The 20,043-nt window shown below is 45.2% G+C and overlaps 1 protein-coding gene across 2 annotated transcripts; it reads right to left on the bottom strand.

Moving 5' to 3' along the window:
* Positions 1–994: 994 nt before the first annotated feature.
* smad7 (SMAD family member 7) lies at positions 995–19,910 on the bottom strand. Of its 2 annotated transcripts, XM_078270961.1 has the most exons (4): positions 18,376–19,910; positions 17,381–17,434; positions 13,882–13,953; positions 995–1,918 (listed from the first exon to the last, which is right to left on the bottom strand). In XM_078270961.1, the coding sequence occupies exons 1-4, from the start codon at positions 18,839–18,841 to the stop codon at positions 1,380–1,382; spliced, it is 1,131 nt and encodes a 376-aa protein (XP_078127087.1). In that variant the 5' UTR covers positions 18,842–19,910; the 3' UTR covers positions 995–1,379. The 2 variants fall into 2 exon arrangements, with proteins under 2 accessions (XP_078127087.1, XP_078127088.1); XM_078270962.1 differs by lacking the exons at positions 13,882–13,953; positions 17,381–17,434; positions 18,376–19,910 and adding an exon at positions 2,469–3,087.
* Between the last annotated feature and the right edge of the window lie 133 nt (positions 19,911–20,043).

The following is a 20,043-nucleotide window of genomic DNA, read 5'->3' as shown; positions in this document are numbered from 1 at the left end:
ACAGGGAGGAAGTGCACATACATACATGCTCCATTTCAGTCCTGCCTCCACCATTGAGTCACTGTCACTAAATATGTTGTTTTGTCTCTTATATTCCTAATAAAATTCAAGGTTTTTCAAATCGCTGTTGAACAGAGCGGAGGATTGGGGTTGGATGGCGTGAAAAGTGGGTCTTGTGAATGTAGGTCTTTGAGACAGCGTGTGTGGGTAAAGCAGGCTTACAGTAATAATCCTCTTCACAGACACCCATCTGACTAGCAACAGGACGCAGCCCAGACAGACACATGCATGCGCACACACACACACACACGGAAAGGTTTTATTAAAAGGAAATGTATTTTGTTTTGTCTTGTTTTTAGAAATACAATAGGTCATAAGTAGGCCATCGTCACTAATCGCATAGGCCATTCATCTGATATCTAAGATGTTGTAATCTTCCAGTATATATTCCAGTATGTGTTCATCTCTTCACGTGTGGCACCGAATTCTTTGTGTGGTTATTTGATGTGTTGATACATTCCTTTTGTTTTTATCAGATATTAAAAAAAGAGAGCTCATCCAGGAAGCTGGACCCTCTGTTGACTTTATTGGTTCCTGAAATTTGTCATTACTGCTTCCTGGCTGTGATGTCATCAGTTGGTTAATAACAGAGAGGAAGAGGGACATTCGTCCCGAAAATAACTCTGACAATTTTAAAAGGCGTAATGAGCCTGTGGGACAATGAGTTACGACTCTGTCACAGTCTGACTCATTTTGTCTCAGAGGGAAATGCTTTTACAAACCACAACATGACATCAAAGCCTTTCAGTGACACAATGCTAAGCCAATGTTGACTTTGGTAATAATGAAAGATAATATTTGTCACCAAAACTAAATCAAAAACGTTTTTTAGAGATATTCATTTTGGATTACGCACAAAAGCAAAAGAAAAAGATTTTTAAAAAACTGAATGAAACCACCACAAACCCCAAGATACAACAGACTGGGTAAGAAATGTTATTTGTATTTTTTATTTTTATTTTGGCATTTCTTTGTTTCGCATTTATATTAAGCAAAGTGCATCTTATTTTCTTTTTCTCATCAACACATTGCACAATACATAAATAATGATGCATATAAAACGTCTTCATATTTACAATTAATAATATATTCATATATAACATAAAATACATTTTTCGCTTCTTATTTTATTTAATTAAATCTTAGTCATTTATTAAACAAAGTCCATCAGAATTTTATACTTTCTTCTTCTTTCAAAACTTTCTTTTCTCTGTTTGAACCTCTGGAACAAAAAAAGGAAAAGTGGGTGTAGTCTGTTTGTGTGTGTGTGGGGGCAGAAGAGGCAAAGAAGGTGGAGGAAAGGAAGAGGAAAGCTGCTGCTATCGGGTGTTGAAGATGACTTCCAACCAACACGGGCAGCTACTGATGAACTGTCTGGTGTAGCACTGTCCCCAGCCTTTCACAAAGCTTATCTGCACCGTGAAGCCCGTGCGAGGCTGCTGCGTGAACTCGTGGTCGTTCGGCCTCTGCAGGCTGCCGGCTTTGTCATAGTCAAAAGCTTTGATGGAGAAACCGGGGAACACCTTGTGCACCAGCAGCGTGCGCGAGTCCGGGTTGTCCAGTGTGGCCGACTTAATGAAGATGGGGTAGCAGCTGCGGTTGTAGACCCACACCCCGTCTGGCTCACGCGTCAGCTGGATGCCATAGCCGATCTTGGCCCGCACCATCTGCACCAGCTGGGACTTGTTGTCGGAGCAGAGCTGGCCCAGACAGAAGCCGTTCCCCTGAGGTAGATCATAGAAGATGTCCAGAGAGGGCTCCTGGACTGAGTAGAGGCGCCCGACACGTGTCTTTTCCTCCCAGTATGCCACCACGCACCAATGGGCCCGATCGCCTGACTCCTGCAACGCTAGGGAATCTGAAGGAAACAGAGAGAGGAGGAGATGGTTAGACCTGTGGGAAGCTGCAAATAAAAGACATGATGACACTGAAACATGAGACAGTAAAATACAAAGATCAAGAAGTAAAGAAAATGAGAGGAGGAAATAACGATGAGGCTTTCAAATAAAAAACAAAGGCCACACCGGACGACTCAAACATTGCCATTTCTTCAAACTTCTTCCTTATCCCTGTTTAGGTAATTAGAAAAACTAAACTGTCCTACTTAATTTGTACCACACAGGAAAACCATGTTGGAATTTCTGGACTTCAGACAAGAAAACTCAGAGATGCTGGCAGGCAAGTGTCCACACGCAGTACAATATTTGTCTAAGCATTAAATGCTTATCTTCTGTCTGGCTCGCTGTATTTTTGTTGCGGCGTGGCCAACAATGTAGTGACGTCAACCGACAGTCCTGATCATCTCTCTACATCAACATGCTTCACCCTGCTGGAGGAAATGATAAACTAAATCTTTGAATTCATGCTCAAATATACAAGGCCGCAGCAACTGAGCACAAGTAACTTACACATAAACACATAAACCATTCCCTGTCTACGGTGAAGCACATGGTGTTTAGCTGACGAGCAAGGCAGGCCGTCAACCCTCAAACCCTGGTGTCTGAATCGTTGACAAGCTAGGCCTCTCCAGTCTAAAGTTTCCCCTGAGCGTAAAAGAAGTGTAGCATTGGCCATGCTCCAGTTTCCAAGCCCCCTCCCTCTCCCGTCTCCCTTTAGTGTGCCTCCTGTGCCGTCCCTCTCCCCCTTCATATCTCTATTCCACAGAAATCTGGCTCCCAGCTACTCCCAGCTAGAAAAGTGGGAGCCAGTCAGGCGCAAGGGAAATAGAGGGAGACAGAGAGAGCGCAAGAGGAAAGACAGAGGGGGCGGGGTGGGGAAGAGAAGGAATGCTTTTCACATATTTTGACTGTTACATTTGCAACTTTGCTTCCTCTCCTGATTTTTTAAGCATCTCTTGTGCTTTTAGGGTCATCACCTAATTGCTTCAACTGCTCAACAATTTGTTATGCTTCCTCTCCTCTCACACACACACACACACACACACACACACTTGAATCCAGCCGCGATGACAGACACATTCAAGGGTCATTCAAGAAAGCTTGAAGAGGGGAAATATATGTGAGGAAAAAAATTAAAACAACCCCTCTCAGAGCCATTTTAGTCGCCCCCGTCCTTCCCAGACTCCCCCCCTCCCTTTCTCGTTTCATCTGGCGGTGGCTGTGAATGTAACCGGTAATTTGGAAGGTCTCGTCTGAGACAAACTGCAGCGTTAATGCGGCAGAATCTCTGCCGGCCTGAGCAGACTCACCGCGGCCTGTCATTAGCCTTCATTAGACGTAGACACAAAAAAAAGGGAAGAAAAAGACAACACTGGGAGAAGAGAGAGAGAAACAGAGAGGGGAGGGAGGGGGAAGGAAAAACTGAAACCATGCCTTCCATAAAACAAGAGGGGCTGTGTTCTTTGAAGTTAGTCAGAGCCGAGCCTCGGGTAGTTTATCGTAAATCCGTCCTCATGGGGTGCTGGGGGAAACTAAGTACCCAGCTATCTACCTTAGACTAAATGGAGGGGGAAAGCATTTATCTTTGAGATACAAGACAGAAAGTGTCTCTTGTGTCTGATGTATGACAGAGTCTCCGATCCTGGCCGAGCTCTGCTCTCGAGTCTGTTTTACATGTACGTACAGGAACAGCCGCGGTTGATGAGGAGAAGGATGCATTGGACTTTCTTAACAGCTGACAGAGGGCCTGCTGGTGGAGCTTACCTGTGGGGCTCTGTGTGTGTTTGTTATTGCTAAGAGAGACAGGGCCTGGCGTCAGAGGTCATTAGAGCGGCTGCCTGTCTGAGCCTGTCATTGCAGCCTGAAAACACCCTGCTATTCAGGACTACACTAACTGCCCTGCTTCCCCTCCCTCGTCTCCTCTCCTCTCAGAAACTCTGACTGGTAGCAACCACAGAGGAGAGAAAAGCAAGGGAAGGATAAAATCAAAGGGTTGAAGAGAGACAGAAAAAAAACACAGGGAAACATGAAGGGCAACAGAAAGGGTCAGCTAGTAAAGAAGTGGTGTAAGAAGTATTCTTATGTGAAAGTTGCAATACTGCAATGTAGAAATAATACATTACAAGTCCTGTTTCGCCAGAGACCGATTAAAAAAGAATGGTTGAAATCGATAATCCGTCAAGATATCCTGTCCCTAGTATGGGTCAAGCTCCAAATAACACTGGATCTTACACATTACACATTTTTCAAACTCTTCCCCGCAGTAACACAAGCTTTCTGTTTTAAGGCCCAGACACACAGAGTCGACGGCCAAACGTCGGCAGAAAAGGCAGTTGGACTGATCAGTCTCCCCATATTGGTCAAAAAAAGTACCTCAGAACACATCAAAGCGACGAGACATAATACGTCTCCATAACAGCAGGCGGCGCTAATCTGTATTGTCGCCCAAAAATGAAAACCGGCAGCTGATTGGACGAACGCGTCACGTGGGTTTTATTTCTTCGGAAATTCAAAGACAGACAGCAATAAATCCAAACTCTTACATCCTAGATTTAGCCACTTGATGTCCATAATTTATCACGTTTTCGGTCATTTCTGCCGCTAGTTCCATGCTAACGTCTACCATAAATCTCCCAAGATGCTTTGCGAGATTGTGTTGACGTCTTTCAACCAATGGGAAGGCAGGTCTGTCATACAAAGACTATATGGAGTGGAAAAGATAGATCACTCCAGCGAATCCGAGCGAGAACAAAGACTATAGAGTGGAAAGATAGGTCACTCCAGTCTATTACCGTTCTACAGAGAAGAATGTTTTGAGATTTGGCATACATTTGGGCCTTTTTTGAAGAAATGTAAATAGTTTGTCCTTTTACATGAGTTATAATGTTCATTATGTTTATTTTTGCACTGCATGACTCCAAATATATAGGAGAACTGTTTTAGAACATTGCTGTGTGTGTGATTTCAATAAATATGACATTATTATTTGATTATTGGCATAAGTGAATGTGATGAGGGCAAAAGCGTCTGGACTTTTTTTGAAAAAATGTATATATTTTGTCAACTGAATAAGTTATAATGTGTATTTTTTCACTGTTTGACTCCCAAGACATATGGGAATTGATTTAGACTGGAGATTGGCTTAGCTTTTATTGCTCTGTGTGTGATATCAATACATATCTGTGAGATTTATGTTCTGTTTTATTTATTTATTTGTCTTTAAGGTCATACAACCTTTTTTTACATTCAAGTGATCTCACTGCAGCACAAATATTTTAATAGCCCAGTTTTTCCTGAAAAAAATGATGTTCATAAATTGACTGTAGACAAAAGGGTTGATGTTTTACAAGTTTTTTTAGAAAATAAAACCAGACGGACAATGAACTGTAAAAATGACCTTAGGTTTCTGAGCGTTAAAAGATTTTGAGAGACTCTAGTCACGATCATTCCGCTCCCCGTTTCCGGGTTAGCACTCTACCAATCAGATGGGTAATTTGAGTCCGACTGCCGGCAGTGCTTGCCCCGCCGATTATACATGTCAAATCGGCCAAAATGAAGGACGACGGCCCCTCGGATGGACGACGGCACGGAACAGACTCGAGTCACTGACTTTGCCAGACTGTCCAACGGCCAATTATCGACCCTGTGTGTCCGGGCCTTTAGATTTGAAGTCCAAACTGAGATAACCATGATGACATCACTATGACATCCTCAGGGGGTTATTTTCTCAGACTTTGGAAAACCTCATCAAGAGCCACAGAGGGCATTATATGACTGTTTTCACCGACTAAGAGTAAAAGCACTTTCCTTTGAAATGTATAGTGGAGTAGAAGTATAAAGGTAGCACAGCAACAGTTTAGATAAGAGCCCGACTGAAAGCTAAATTAAGAAAGAGACAAATGATTCAAAAATATTTGTCACAGTATTCTGTCCAGCTCAAACTATACTTACAGGTAAACAAAACCTCCAAGACTCCTCCATCTGCGGGGTGCAGCCTTGTGAAGACTATGTTCACAGCTTGTCCTGACAGCAGATGAGCTTACACTTCATGTGTAATGCTGCTGAACACACACACACACACACACACACACACACACACACACACACACACACACACACACACACACACACACACACACACACACACACACACACACACACACACACACGAGAAGCGCCTTAAATAGTGTCAGACCGCAACATGAGGAGCATGACCGGCAGGCACCTTGCACGCAAACACAGTATGTGTTAAAAATTTAAATTCAGTTAAATGAACCTTGCACAAGGTGTGTCGATACGGGGCCACTCACATTAGTGTGTGTATATATATATATGTGTGTGTGTATGTGTATGTGTGTCAGACGGTGTCGTCAGAGTGTCTGCACCGAGTCCGTCTGTCCTTGGAGCGCTGTGTTTCTGTCAGCTCCAGCCTCAGAACATTTACAGAGCTGTCTGTACATTTGTCTGCATGTCTGTCTGCTTTCTGGACGTCTGCCTATTGAAGCATTAATCCGTCTATCTGTCTGCCGTCCCCACCTGCTCATTTGCTCTGCAGGCCTTCAGCCTGTGTGTCTCAGGCTTCTCCTCTCTGGAGATAAGCAGGCTAGCTGGCAGCCTGAGGCCATCTGTCACCCCGGCCCTTTCTGCTCTGCTCCAGTCAGATGTCTGCTGCTAGTCTGTCCCAGTCTGGTTTGTCCCTTGGGGTCCACACATAAACCCAATAAAAAAAAAAAAGACTTCCCCTGCTGGTCCACTATGACGCAAGATGAGAGCTAAAAATGTTGATAGACCATTGCTGAAAGATACTGGAGCAGATTGGTTTGCATCATGCTACATGGATAATAAAAATGATAACAGGCCTGGTTCAAAGCGATTTTTTGCAATGTAAGAAATTTCAACAAGCAGCTAGTGAGAGCTAATGTGGATGTTAGCCATTAGCAACACTGTGCAAAGAAAAAAAGCATATTGCTCCCAACTTTTCTAGGTATTTAATGGATGATCAGCTTATGGTCTGTGAGGTAGGGGGAGGGGGGGGGCACTGTAAATATCTGTGATTAAATCAACCCACTGTGCAATGCAAAATATTTAAAACCACAGCACAGGGAGGGCACAATCGGCAAATAGACATACACTGCTCGCTCCCCTGTGGATTTTAATGGTCCAAGGTCTTAAAGAGTGGACACCACGCTAGCTGAGACAATTGGACTTGGTGGAAGGGAGGAGGGATGGCTGAGGGGGGGGAGGGGCAACGACAGACTGGGCGCTTCTCTCAGGGCCAGTCTGGAAAAGTTAATCATTACCTCTGTCTGACTCCACACACAAGCACACACACACACACACACACACACACACACACACACACACACACATACACACACACACACACACACACACACACACACACACACACACACACACACCAGGTTGCTACTATACTTAGAAGTCAACACAGTCACATGACCTCATGCACACACACAATTTTCAACCTTCACTCCTGGACACTATCAACATCGGTAAATAGTGAGGAGGCTCCTGAGAACGAGTCTCGTATTGATTCCTAAGAGCCCTGTGTGTGTGTGTGTGTGTGTGTGTGTGCGTGTGTGTGTGTGAGCGTGCGTGCGTGTGCCGCTTGCCTCAGACATGTAATGACCCTGTCGACGGCGAGGAATGGGGAAGACGTGAAGGAAACAGCTCTAGGGGGAAGGAAGGGCTCTTCATGGTGCCTTATTTTCTAAGTCAACACCCTCACTCGAGCTGGAGAAAGTCTATTCCAAAAGGTCAAGGGTCACCCTTGAGGCATTCCTTTTGTTCTCTCTGCCACGCCGTATATGTTCAGCACTGTGTGTGTGTGTGTGTGTGTGTGTGTGTTTCTGCCTGTAATAAAAGCCTGTGCATTTCACTCTCTCCTTGTTCACCAAATATTTGGTATCACTGAGTTAATACAAGATGAAGTCCTCGACAGCGGGCTTATTGCCTGTTGTGTTCACTTCACTTTATTCTTATTTAATGACAGACAACACCTTCAGAAAGACAAATTTATAATTTATAATGTATACTCTTTATTGATCCCCAATGGGGAAATTACAATTTAGAAAGGTCAGTGTCCTTGCCTTGCATCAGTACAACACCACAGCTTTATAAGTTTAAGCCATCAATTTTTCAGTCTGGTTTTTCTTTTGTTACTGTTGAAGGGTAAATGACTCAGTCTACTCTTTTGTGACTGTGATTGGTTACTTGTCGTGCAGAAGTTACTTGTCGTGCATGCAACATGTAACCAAAATGTCACTAAAATCATGCTATCGTGCTGTTTGTTCTAAAAAGATTACTCATCAAAACCTGGTACCTACATTACCCACAATGCAACTTAACCACCAACAGTGTGGATAGAAATTCAGGCCAGAGATGAGAAACAGGCTGCAGAGGTCTGGTAAGCTCACATCTTTCTAACTCTAAAAAGTGTACTAGGTGGACCTAATTTGCCACCATTGTGACAACTCTGGAGATGAAATGACACATTATTCAGCCCCAGCCGGTAGATTAATAGACAGACAGATAGACGGTAGTAGCTGACAGAGGAAGTGCCTCTTTAGGGTGGCAGGTTACATAAGAAGAAGTGAAGTCCTTCCCCCATACTTCAGGAAACCTAAATAAGCCCTGATGGCAGGAAAACCACACAGGGGAGTGGCACAGTTTCACTATCTACAGATCTGACTTCTCGCAGAAACACAGATAGAGGGAATGAGTTGCAGACACGCCATCTCTAAAATGAACCATCCGGCCACGACCGGGAGAAGATAAGGGGAAGAAATGGGGCATGTTTTCCTAAAGCCTCCATCTACAGTATAATTTTCTCTGAGTGGAAGTTTCTGCTATAATTACACGATCCACATATTTTTATGCTGCTCGGGCACAGTGTTTATCTCAGTTTGAGATAAAATACAGGAACGGTTCATAATTAATTAGGCAGCAGTTTCCATTTGGATTGACATTATCATACAACTACAGCATGATGCTTTTTTCACTAAAGGTTCAATGAAGGTACGATCCCCTGCAGCCCAGCTTTCCGAGGGTGACAGGACAAATAAACACAATACTAGTTGGATACAAGGTGCCAGGCAGGCTGTAAGATGTCATCAGCTCACTTTTGCAAACACACAAGTCAGAGGATCACTTGCTACGGACAGATTGAAAGACAAGCTGAACAATGACCCACATTGTTGTAGTGCTGAAACACCGTGGGAACTAATTAATACAAACACCGCAAACAGAGGCAGACAACCATCAGAGCCAAGTTGTGTTTGCAGTCTGAGCTTTTGTTGTGTTGTTGCTGTTATTAATAATTGTGCAAGTCTGTATGTCTGTGAATGTGTGTTTGTTTGCGCGTGTGTGTGTGTGTGTGTGTGTGTGTGTATGCCAGCACTGTGGTCTGTGATAGAGATGTGGCTACTGACAGGGCTGAGTCTGTCACTGATATAAAGACACCCCTCCAGTCTGAGTACAACAAAAGACAAACTGACTACATGAATGAGCAGGCGGGAGGGTGGAGACAGCAGCACTGTGTGTCACACTAGAAATCTAACACACACACACACACACACACACACGTTTTCAGGAATGCGTCTCCACTCATTTCCATTTCCGTCTTTATCCTACTAAAGGGGGGTTCTCTCCCGCCCTTCCTCTTTCTCCTTCACACTCAGTCTCTCTTTCATATGTATATACATTGAGGTAATATCAAAATCTACTTCCACAGAGTAAACCAAAACAGTGTTCATCTTGTTCTGGGCTTCCCTCCAGCTCTGGTTCGGAGCCAAATCTGCATAGCCCACCGTTGAATCCACTGGCTGATGCTAAGGTAGGCTAATGTTTTCAACAGTAAATGGTGTCTTGATGCCACACTGAGAACAATGCAGCATGAAGCATCTCAATCTGAGAAAATCTTCAGCACAAACCCAAACAAGCTAGGCACACTTTCCTCTCTTCTCTTTTTCCCCCCTGTCTCTCCATCCTCCACTGTCTCCGCGTGCTGTTTTTTTGATTTGTGCAGCATAATGACACAGGGTGGGGATCAGAGGACGGCCAAAACCAAAATTAAGTCCCTTGCCAAGAGGCGGCTTGGCTGCTGCGCAAGGAGAGGAAGTGGGGAGTAATGAGAGATCCTGGCCCCGGCACGGAGCGGCCCGGCTCTGCTCTGCTCAAGTCGCTGGCTGAACACACAGCCTGCAAATTACAGAGAACAGAGCAGAGCTGCCGGCCATCTCTCCCTCCACCCAAAGCCGCCATCTTCTCTCCCTACTCCATTCCTTCCTTTCACTGTTCAAGCATGAGGAAAATCAAGATTCAACCTAAGCAGAAACAGTACATGTTCACTTTCTCTTGTTCTAGTTTCTGTAGCAAGTCTACCAGGCTGTAATAGGCTACATTTATATTTCTATCTTTGTAAAAACAAATTATCAATTTCTTTCTTATTTTTTTGTTTTACTCCCTCCTTCTTTCTGGTTGGTGCACACCAGTGTTTGTTTTCCGTCAAGAAGAGGCCTCGGCTGCCTCCCTGTCCGCTCCCCTTTTCCTCAAAGACATGAGGTCATATCCTGTGCAGCCCTTTCCTTTGCCCGCTAACCCAAACAAGACAGGAATGCCGAGAGCGAGGAGGGAGACTGAGGGCGCTCTGTTTCTGACTTGAGCTGTTGATTGCTGGAAGTTAGATTCCTATAAAATTCTAAGATTGTGTCTTAGGTATAACTTCATGTAAATAACTCATAAAAAACAAATTCAAAACAACACACAGGCCTTTTCTCCCACTGCGTTTTCACCAAAAATGGGCCGTTTCTTCGGGGCCTTCCATATGACAGCAGAACTAGTTTGATTTAATGAGCCAAGGTGCCAAGACTAAAATTAATCTCTGTCAGAGCCCCTGATGAAGGTTATACCTCCAGCCGATTCACTGGATGACTAATTGACTGACTGAAGGGTTGGCCGACTGTCTGTCGAGCGAGGTGACTGGCTGATGGTATAAGAACACAACTCAGCCTAAATTTAACCTGCAGTGGGAGGAAGCGCCTGTGTGACAGTCGGCCGTGCGCCAGGGCTCGCACCAGGTCATTCTATCTGCCCGTCTGTGTGAAAATGCGAGTGTGTGTGCGTACATGTCACCGCAGCCTTACTGGATCCTCTTACACACAGGCACTTCGGGTCAGTCCCCGATGGCACCAGCAAGCACGCCAACAGACATACACACACACACACACTGATGCTACACATCCAATAAGGGCTAGGCATGAGCTCTTTAAATAAGAGTAAATGCATGCATACACTGGTAATTGATCTACAATACTACTACTCACAACTAACAAAAACAGGATAGAAAGCTAGCACTGAATATTTTGTCAGATTCATAATACGCTTTACTTACTCTTTGATCAGACTGTTCCAGACACAAGTCAAAATCTTGCCAATTTTAGACAATTCTATTTAGGCAAAGTTCTTGTACGGCTGCTTGTGATTAAACATTTGGATTTTTTTGTTAAGTGAAAACCTGTCTAAATTTGTCAAAGTATTATTTCTGTATTTGTACCAGAACTCAAGCAGCACTATAATATAATGTTTTTTAAATGATACCCAGGCCTTGTACGCATACATTAGCACTTTGTCACACAAAACCTCTGTATAGTCAAGCTACCGGAGTTCTTTTATTGTAGACAACTTGTGCCAGACCTCTTTGAACTTGACAACATGGATGTCTGGCTATGTGTGTGCCACCAAAGCTGCTCATAAACAATCTAGTCTCTAATAAGTTGAAATATTAACACTCCACAGATTCATAACCAACAATCCAGCTCCCTCTTAACCCTGAGCTGATCTCCAATTTCCAAATCTATCTCTTGAGCTCTCTCTCTTCAGGTCCTGGATGAACCTAAACTTCTGAGCTAAGTCCTCACGCCAGCTCAAACCAAGATCAGCACCCTGACTCCCAGCTCCAGCCCCCCCCCCTCTCCTACTCCCCTTCCCTCCACTCTTCCCTCCTCTCTGCTCTGTTCCAAGCTTATGACGTGAGCCAGCAAGAGGAGCTTTGGAGCTGGTAGCCTGGCAGGCAGCCTAGTTTGAATTTGCGCTTGTCGCTGTCGCAGCTCACTTAACTCCTTCCAGTCTGGACGGTCTTGGCTTAATTTCAACATGGATAAACAAGGAGAATAAAAAAGGAAAGATGTTATCTCTAACCTCATATCATCAGCTTTGTCTGAACTAGGTTTTGTAGATAAATGAGGATCTCTTCTTTTGGGTACTTTTTTGCTCTTGCTAAAGTATAACTCCAAAGAAGGACTACAGCTGGTTCACCAATCCACCATTATTTTACTACAATGCTAAAAAGTAACAAGCAAAACTCTTGCCGTCTTCAAGTCTTTGCCACCCTCCTTCCCTGAAAGCCACCCTCCTCTCTCTTCCTTCTTCTTCTCTGTAAATATGTCTGAAGAAGAACATAAAAATGGCAGAGTGAATGAATTAGAAGGTCAGCAGCGGGCCTCTGGGAGAGCCATGTTTCTTTTGTCAGGGCCCCAGAGAGAGGGAGCAAAGGAGGGAAGCAGGGAGAGAGGGCGAGTCTGAGGGGAGGGGGGTGGGGACAGGAGGAATGGAGCAGCCTTTTTTTCTTGGCTCGCCAGGGAAATCATGAGGGCAGAGAGCTTCGGCCATCCCGCCCTAGCCTTTTTACCTCTACTGCTTTTACTGAGGAGGCCCATTCACTGGAGCACTGGCTGCCGCTGCCAGGAAGGAAAACAGGAGAGGAGGAGGAGGAGGAGGGTACGCCTTGCTGAGGGAGGGAGGCAGTAAGGGAGGGAGCATGGGGGCGCCTGTTAAGACTCCAGTTCTAGGGTTTCACAGTTTGAACTTGGCCTAAACTGTGTCTTTAGTTAATGCACAAAGGGAGGACTTTAGTGTCCATCTGAAGGTGTGGACGAGAAGAGAGGAAGGAGAAGAACAGAGATGGAATTTTAGTTCCTCTGTTCTTGTGAACACTGCTCCAATCTCTTCCCCCATCTAACACATGAGGGAAATCCTTTCTGGGTTGCAGAGGGAATTTTCATTGCAATACTGCCAGTGGCCACTGGACCAAAATCAGCGGAAAGGCTGAACACTGTTTGTGGGGGCCTGAGCCAACCCCCCTACCACCAAACAAAGGAGGGGGGGAAATGGGCAGTGAACACCAACTGACATAAAACAGGCTTCAAAAGCCCAGTAATGAGAACCATCTGAGGCAAAGGAAAGCAGAGAACAGCACAGAGCAATCTTAGGCAGCGGAGAGCAACTCTCTCGTGAACACCATCTTACTCTGTAGCCTGCGGACAGGGGCTGGGTAAGGAAAGCAACGCTGCCAAAGGGGATTATGGGAGAAAAGCTGAGGAAGCCCGAAACACGTCCTGCATGAGAGATGGAAGAAATAAAGGCTCCTGTGTCTCATTCTTATCCACACACAGAGCCCAGAGGAGTGTTTACTGTCCACAAAGACATCCCCTGTACGCACAAACACACCCAAACAAACACTCTCATGTCAGTTGAAGCCTCTTCTTGCTGCTATTTTTTCCACAATACCGCACGCACAGAGCATATTCTTCTCCAAACAACAGTTTGCCGTGTTTGTCTTCCATTACAACATGAAGAGGAAGAGGAGAAGAGAGGAGTGTTGTTCAAAAAGCCAGGAGGGAGGAATTTATGTGGAGAAATACACCACCCTTCTTCACTGGCTTTTTTGTTTTTATTACAGAGGGGAAGCAGTGGCCCCCACAATCACTGCCTCCTCATCATCACAAGTATGGAGGAGAGATAAGCGTGTGTTTTGAGAGGAATGCAAAGGAAAAGGTAAAGAAAACACTTTCAAAAAGGAGGGACAGTAGAAAAAAATGGGAAATCTATTTGTAGAAATATTTACCTGAAAGCCCCACAGGGGCCGAGTATGTCGTTCCCCCAGTATCACTGGATGAAGGTCCAGAGTCTGGAGAATCTAATGGAGAGAGAGAGAGAGAGAAAGAGATATTTTGAATTAGCACTGTGTGTGTTCCTGTGTGTGTGTGTCTGTCTGTCTGTCTGTCTGTAGGGGAGAAAGCAAAGCAGCAGCTGTGAGACCGTCAATCATTCCGGTGAAATCAATGCCGTATGAAGACGCTGACGACGAAGCTCACACTCTCACACACACAGAGAAGACTTACAGAGGAGAGTCTCTTACACCCCCTGATAATCCACCCATAATCCACTGCTTCAGGAGGAACGTTAGCCCTGCATCTCTGCATAGACGAGCTGTTGATCTGGAAGTAGCTGTATTTTTTTCTGCTAACGACTGAGGCGAGGGTTCGGGCTGGAGATTTCTGATCCCAGCTCAATAATCAAATGTGTTCTGGGTCTCATCTTTTAATCCAAACTGGTTGGATCTCTTAATATTATTCCTGCTCCTGCTTTTCTCTCTAAAGACAGAGCAATATGAGCGTTAACGCCAACAGCAAAGGTGCATCAGAAATGTTTCTACATCAAGTTATAAATGTGTTAGTTACTGCCTTGGCAGACAGAGATGAGAAAGACCTTGAAAGCTGTCCACCGTAATGTACGCACACCGCACTAGCAGGCAGACAAGAGAAGAAAAACTACTCATTATCTCTGTCTCCCTCTCTTTGCATTTGAATGCTTAACTCCCACAAAGACTTGTAATGTCGACTAGTTTCAACATGACCAATGAATGGGGCTTTAACAAAAACCGCTGTGTGTTGAGCGCAGCAGTACACCGCTGGGAGCCGGCTAGCTCTGCTGCAGCGCTGCTGCTGGTAGCTTGGTATTCACTAAAGATACATTCCTCTTGCTGCACGTCAACGCTGCGCTACAAATTCTATCCATCCATTGAACCACAGAGTATGGTGGTGATCGCCTCCACTCACAGCAAGCCATACATGTTACTTTTGCATTAAAGTACGTACAGAAATACAGTAAGAAGGGGGTCAGTATGCGAGGAGGATGGCATTTCTGTTTAATAATTCCACTCTCCTGCTAACAGATCGTCTCATTGGCTCAACCTGTTTGACCAAGCAGAGTTGAAGCAGCAAAGAAGTAATAAAGCAAACAGCGACTAGAGCGGTTTCACTGCAAGCCATCCTCCCCGCCACCCTGCCCCGTCCGGACGCGGCCCGTGCTGCTTGTGGTCACAGTAACGAGATGCACAGGCATAGCCCAAGCCTGCCTCACTTTCATTGGCTGCCAGCAGCCTTTGCCCTGGTCTCCCGGGCAACAGTTCACAGCTGACCACAGGGTTGAGGGGGCATCAGAGAGAACGCGCTAAACAGTGTGTGATTTATATTCCCCAGAGCTGGAACAAGGTAGCTTTTTTACATCTCAGCTGCTTTCATACTGACCGCCACTGCTGGAGCGGATAGGCACCCTGACACATATAACCCTACACTTCCTGCTCACTGGAATCATAAAATCATCATCATAAAATCTAGCGCTCTTCCGCCTTATGCAGATTTTGTACAACGTCTCATCGACTTCTAGAAATGATCCATGCTGATTTTCTGAATGTCATGATGATTTAACACAGCCTAATACAAAGCAAATACAGAGAGGAGTATAGAAAATTGTAATAGCCTCCAGTAATGAGAAGTTGATGATTGACAGCTCTCCGAGGCCACTGTGGGAGGGTGGGGGTGGAGGGGGGGAGGGGTGGATTCATCTGTCCTCTGTGTGTGTGTCTGTACTCTCATGTCTGCTCCATTGTCCTATTAATATATGTTGTCTTACACCCTCCTTTGCCAATACAAACAGGCACACAGACACTCCTTTGATTATATATATTTTGTGAAAGCACCAATAGTCAACCCTACAATATCGCCGCAATATTGACATCGATGTATTTGGTCAAAAATATTGTGATATTTGATTTTTTCCATATCGCCCAGCTCTAATTAAAACTATTTTTTAAGCACAAACTTGGGGAGACACTTAAGCAACCTGATGATATTTTCCTCACCTTGTTCTGTTCTTGTTGGCAACATTTTATTCCCACACAGTCAAACCAATTCAAGTTTTTGCAGTTTTTTTCTTAGAGGGGAAACAGGGTGGTAACATGGGTTTCATAATAATTTCCTTTGTCGGCATCCAGCTTGCATTTCCTATTTACTTTCTTGTTTCCTTTCTTCACTGGAATGTTTCCAACTGAATGCTAGCTCTACCCGGAGACAGACGCCACGTCAGGAGGAGGTTGACTATGAAGGGGATTTCACTAATGATCATGTAAGATCAATTCTGCTTGTATTTAAGGTTCTGGACACGCTTTTCAGGTAAAACAATATCATGAAATCCTGGTAAATAAAGACAGAGAGAAGGGGGACTTTGATCAACCACAGCTGCAGCTGCAATGACTTCCTATTGTTTCCACTCACTGAAAGCCACTTTCTCCTTCTCTTGACAAACTGGCTGGCTGGCTGGTCGACTGGTCATTGTTCAACTCTAAGCTTTTCCTGCACTGACAGATGGCAAGACGGAGGTAAATGAGCAAATAAGCAAGGGGATGAAAAACCAACAACTTTATATCTTTGTCACCCTCTCTGTAACTCTTCTTCTCTTTCTCCTCCAGTCACGCACTGGCCTGAAATCTAACACACTCCAATACTGACTTAATAGACAATGACAACCCGATGCCACTTTCCGGCAATGGGGAATAGGGTGACAACCACAGCAGCATGTAGAGTCTGGCACAGGTGGAGGGAGAAAACAATAAAGCAAGACCGAAGCTTGATGGGGGGGGAAGAGGACAGTTGAGCAATCAGTGGAAGAAATTCCACATACACATATGTACGCCCGATCCTTATCCAATACAAATCAAAAAAGAGATGTGGAGCAGTGACACAGACCCATACACACAAGTCCTAAACCGTAATCTGATTAATTCAGCTGATAAAGGTAGGCTGGCTCCAAAGACACCGCTGTCTGTGCCGCAATTTAAAATAGATAGATGGACACACAAACAAACACCCATACAACTTTCCCTCCCCCCATCACACACACACACACACACACACACACACACACACACACACACTATTCCCCTAGTGACATGCCAGTCTATAGCTGGTATCTCAACTTTGTGTTGCTTTGCCCTGGCTGCCAGCCATGCTAGAACTGCCCAGCCAGCCAGGCGTGCCACTCCACTGCTATCATAAATCACAACATAACATGGAGGAGCTGTTTCCTACACAAACACACACACACGCACACACACACGCACACACACACACACACACACACACACCAGGGGAAGTGTGTACGACCATATGCATATGTAATGTCAGACAACATGTAAACATTCATGAATACAAGATGGCCTTTTAGATTTGTATGTTTTGCAGGAAATAAAAATATGCATTTATGTATGTGTAAATCAAGCTCACCTGGTGGTTTAAGATAGTCCATGGGATAGCGTGAATATGGAGGAGGAGGAGACTCTGCATGGAGTGAAAAAAAGAAGCAGAGCATGAGAAACAAACAAGTGAGAGATCTTAACTTTATGATAAGAGTTGTCATTCTTCTGGGAAAGGTTTTGTGTCTGTCAGCTCAGCCTGGAGAGGCAGGCAGAGAGGCCGGCGGCTATTGCCTTTCATTGGCAGGCAGATAAACAGGGGGCCGCCTGGCGCCAGGAGGGCCACTATCAGCGTCTAGGACAAACTGAGATACGGGCCTCTTTTGGCCCGGGACGCCAAGCGCGCGCGCGCGCGCGCACACACACACACACACACACACACACACACACACACACACACACACACACACACACACACACAAGCCCTGGAAACTTCATCGTGGAAAGACTGTAAAGCCCTGGATGAGTCGCTTTGCACTTTGGAAATGCCAATTGTGAAATGTTGAAATACCAGATGGGCTGTTTGTTTGAAAAGTGGGACTTTAATGAAGTTCACAATATCCTGATTTAAGGTGGAAAAAGTGCCCAAAAAACACGTTAAATTCGGGATGCAACCTAATTAAGAAATCAACATATTTTGCATATAAAAAACACAATCAAGCGATAAATCATCTTAATAATAATTGAATGGAAAAAAGATAGGCTATGTGATATGACTGTTTCAATGTAAGATGCCAAATTCAAATTCAATGATACCACACTGCCGAAAAGATGAAGAGGACCACTTGGCACGCTTTCAACATTGGTCAAGTTTGGCCTTATGGAAACTGAAGACAACTGTGCCAAGAGAGGTGATGTCATTTGAATTAGGCTAATTATCCCTTTAAGAGTCTGGTAATTCTTTGACATAATGCCACGGTGTCTGAATTTGTACTTGATGTAAAATGAGGCCCGACCACCAGAGACTTAAACGCAATTTCAGAACTTTTGTTTTGAGGATGAGGTTATTATAAAAATCAAGCTCACCGAGTTCACAAAGTCTGCTCATGTGGTGCGGGTTGCAGCAAACGAGCTCTGGGTTGATTTTCCCGTAAGATTCACAGCAAGACAGCCTCTTCAGCTCCGAGGAATGCCTGAGGTCCGGCCACCTGAACACTTTGTAGAGCAGCATGGGGAGAGAGTAAGACTGTTGACCCACTTTGGCGTCCACTTTGCCGGGCAGGAGCAAGCACGGGCTTCGGGCACCCCCCTTGGACTCCACCGCCTGCAAAAGCACCTCTAATTGTTTCTCTTTGATCTTTTTCAGTATCGAGTGTGTCAACGCCTTCAATTCAGCCTCCGTCCCGGCGTTGGACTTGGCCACCTTTGTCGTTTTGCCCATGCAGCAGCCCCCGGAGCCATGCGTCCCTCTATCCGCCTCCCCGTCGCCCTCCACGGGCGCACGACTCCTCCAGAGTCGCCGGACGAGCCCCGATCGTTTGGTCCTAAACATGCGGGACGAAAAGAGGGTTCCCCGGCTAAAAAACGAGCATGGTGTCCGCAAATCATGAAGATTCCGGGATCCGAGTCCAGGCAATGATAAGCAGCCTGAGAAAATACGGTGGAAAAACTGCGGGCTGGATGAGCAGAGGAAATCTGTAGCATACGCCAGTCTCTGTTGCCTTCTCCTGCAGACTTGATCACCGAAAAGCAGTCGAGGTTCCCGGCACAGTCAGCTTTCCTTTCGGGGATACATAACCATCACGTCCAGGCGTTTAAGACTAGCCTATAAAAATGAATCTAGCAGTTTAATACACCTTTGCTACAACACAGCAGCATGTAGCCTGAATGTGTTACAATTATTCACTTGGTGATGTGCAGTATAGCGCTGTGAACTGACCCCTTTAAAACACACTCTGTGCCGATTTTCAGTATTAAAACAATGTCAGAACATCTTTCTTTCTTTCTTTCTTTTTATCTATGCGCATTAGCTGTATTGGAAATTAGACAAACTGGGGCCTAATTAAGCCTAAACAATATCACAATTATCCCATGAAAACCGGAGCTCGCCGCCGTGTCTTCAAGAGCATTAATCCACAAAATCCTTGATCCGACTGCAGAGTGTAGGGCTCTCCGGCAGGCTAGCGGAGGCTTTTTTTTATCCGTTACCGTCTAAATATGCCACTGGTCTGCAGAGGATGTGGTCTGCTGGCAAGAATGAGCCTCGTCCAAAGAGTCAGGGAGCAAATCCAGGACTGATTCTCTAACCCGAGTTGAGTTGCGTTTGAAAGCCCGAGAGAGAGAGAGAGAGAGAGAGAGAGAGAGAGAGAGAGAGAGAGACCCTCGGGTTACGTCCATGCACCGAGCCTCGTAACCTATTTTAGTAGTCGAATCGAAAGATTAAATAATCCAACCTCGTATCTCACACGAAGTTTCCGTGTCTGAGTGTGGAAGAAAGCGAGTCAACGAGTGATCTCGAGGGGGGCAGAAGGCTCTCTGTCTGTAAGTGAGGCGAACGGTTTGGGTGCCCTTGCTCCGTCTCCAGTGCGCATTGACGCGCCCGGTCACGTGTGTGTCTAGACACCCTGTCGCTTAAAAGAAATGTGATTGTGCTGCGCAAACAACAGATCAAGCAGAGCCCACAGCGCACACACATACAGGCACGCACGCACGCACACACGCACACACACACACACACACACACACACGCGCACA

The sequence above is a fragment of the Sander vitreus genome, chromosome 16, assembly GCF_031162955.1.
Source record: "Sander vitreus isolate 19-12246 chromosome 16, sanVit1, whole genome shotgun sequence".
Lineage (NCBI taxonomy): Eukaryota > Metazoa > Chordata > Actinopteri > Perciformes > Percidae > Sander > Sander vitreus.
Note: the sequence above shows the minus strand (reverse complement) of the source record. Positions and strands in the feature narration are given on the sequence as shown.

Bases quoted from the DNA above. Each gene is read 5' to 3' on its own strand.
- smad7 (XM_078270961.1), bottom strand. From the start codon at position 18,841: ATGTTTAGGACCAAACGATCGGGGCTCGTCCGGCGACTCTGGAGGAGT. The intron at 17,435-18,375 runs GTGAGCTTGATT...CACTCCATGCAG, and splicing joins GAGCAGACTTTGTGAACTCG to AGTCTCCTCCTCCTCCATAT. The intron at 13,954-17,380 runs GTGAGCTTGATT...TCTCTCCATTAG, and splicing joins GGACTATCTTAAACCACCAG to ATTCTCCAGACTCTGGACCT.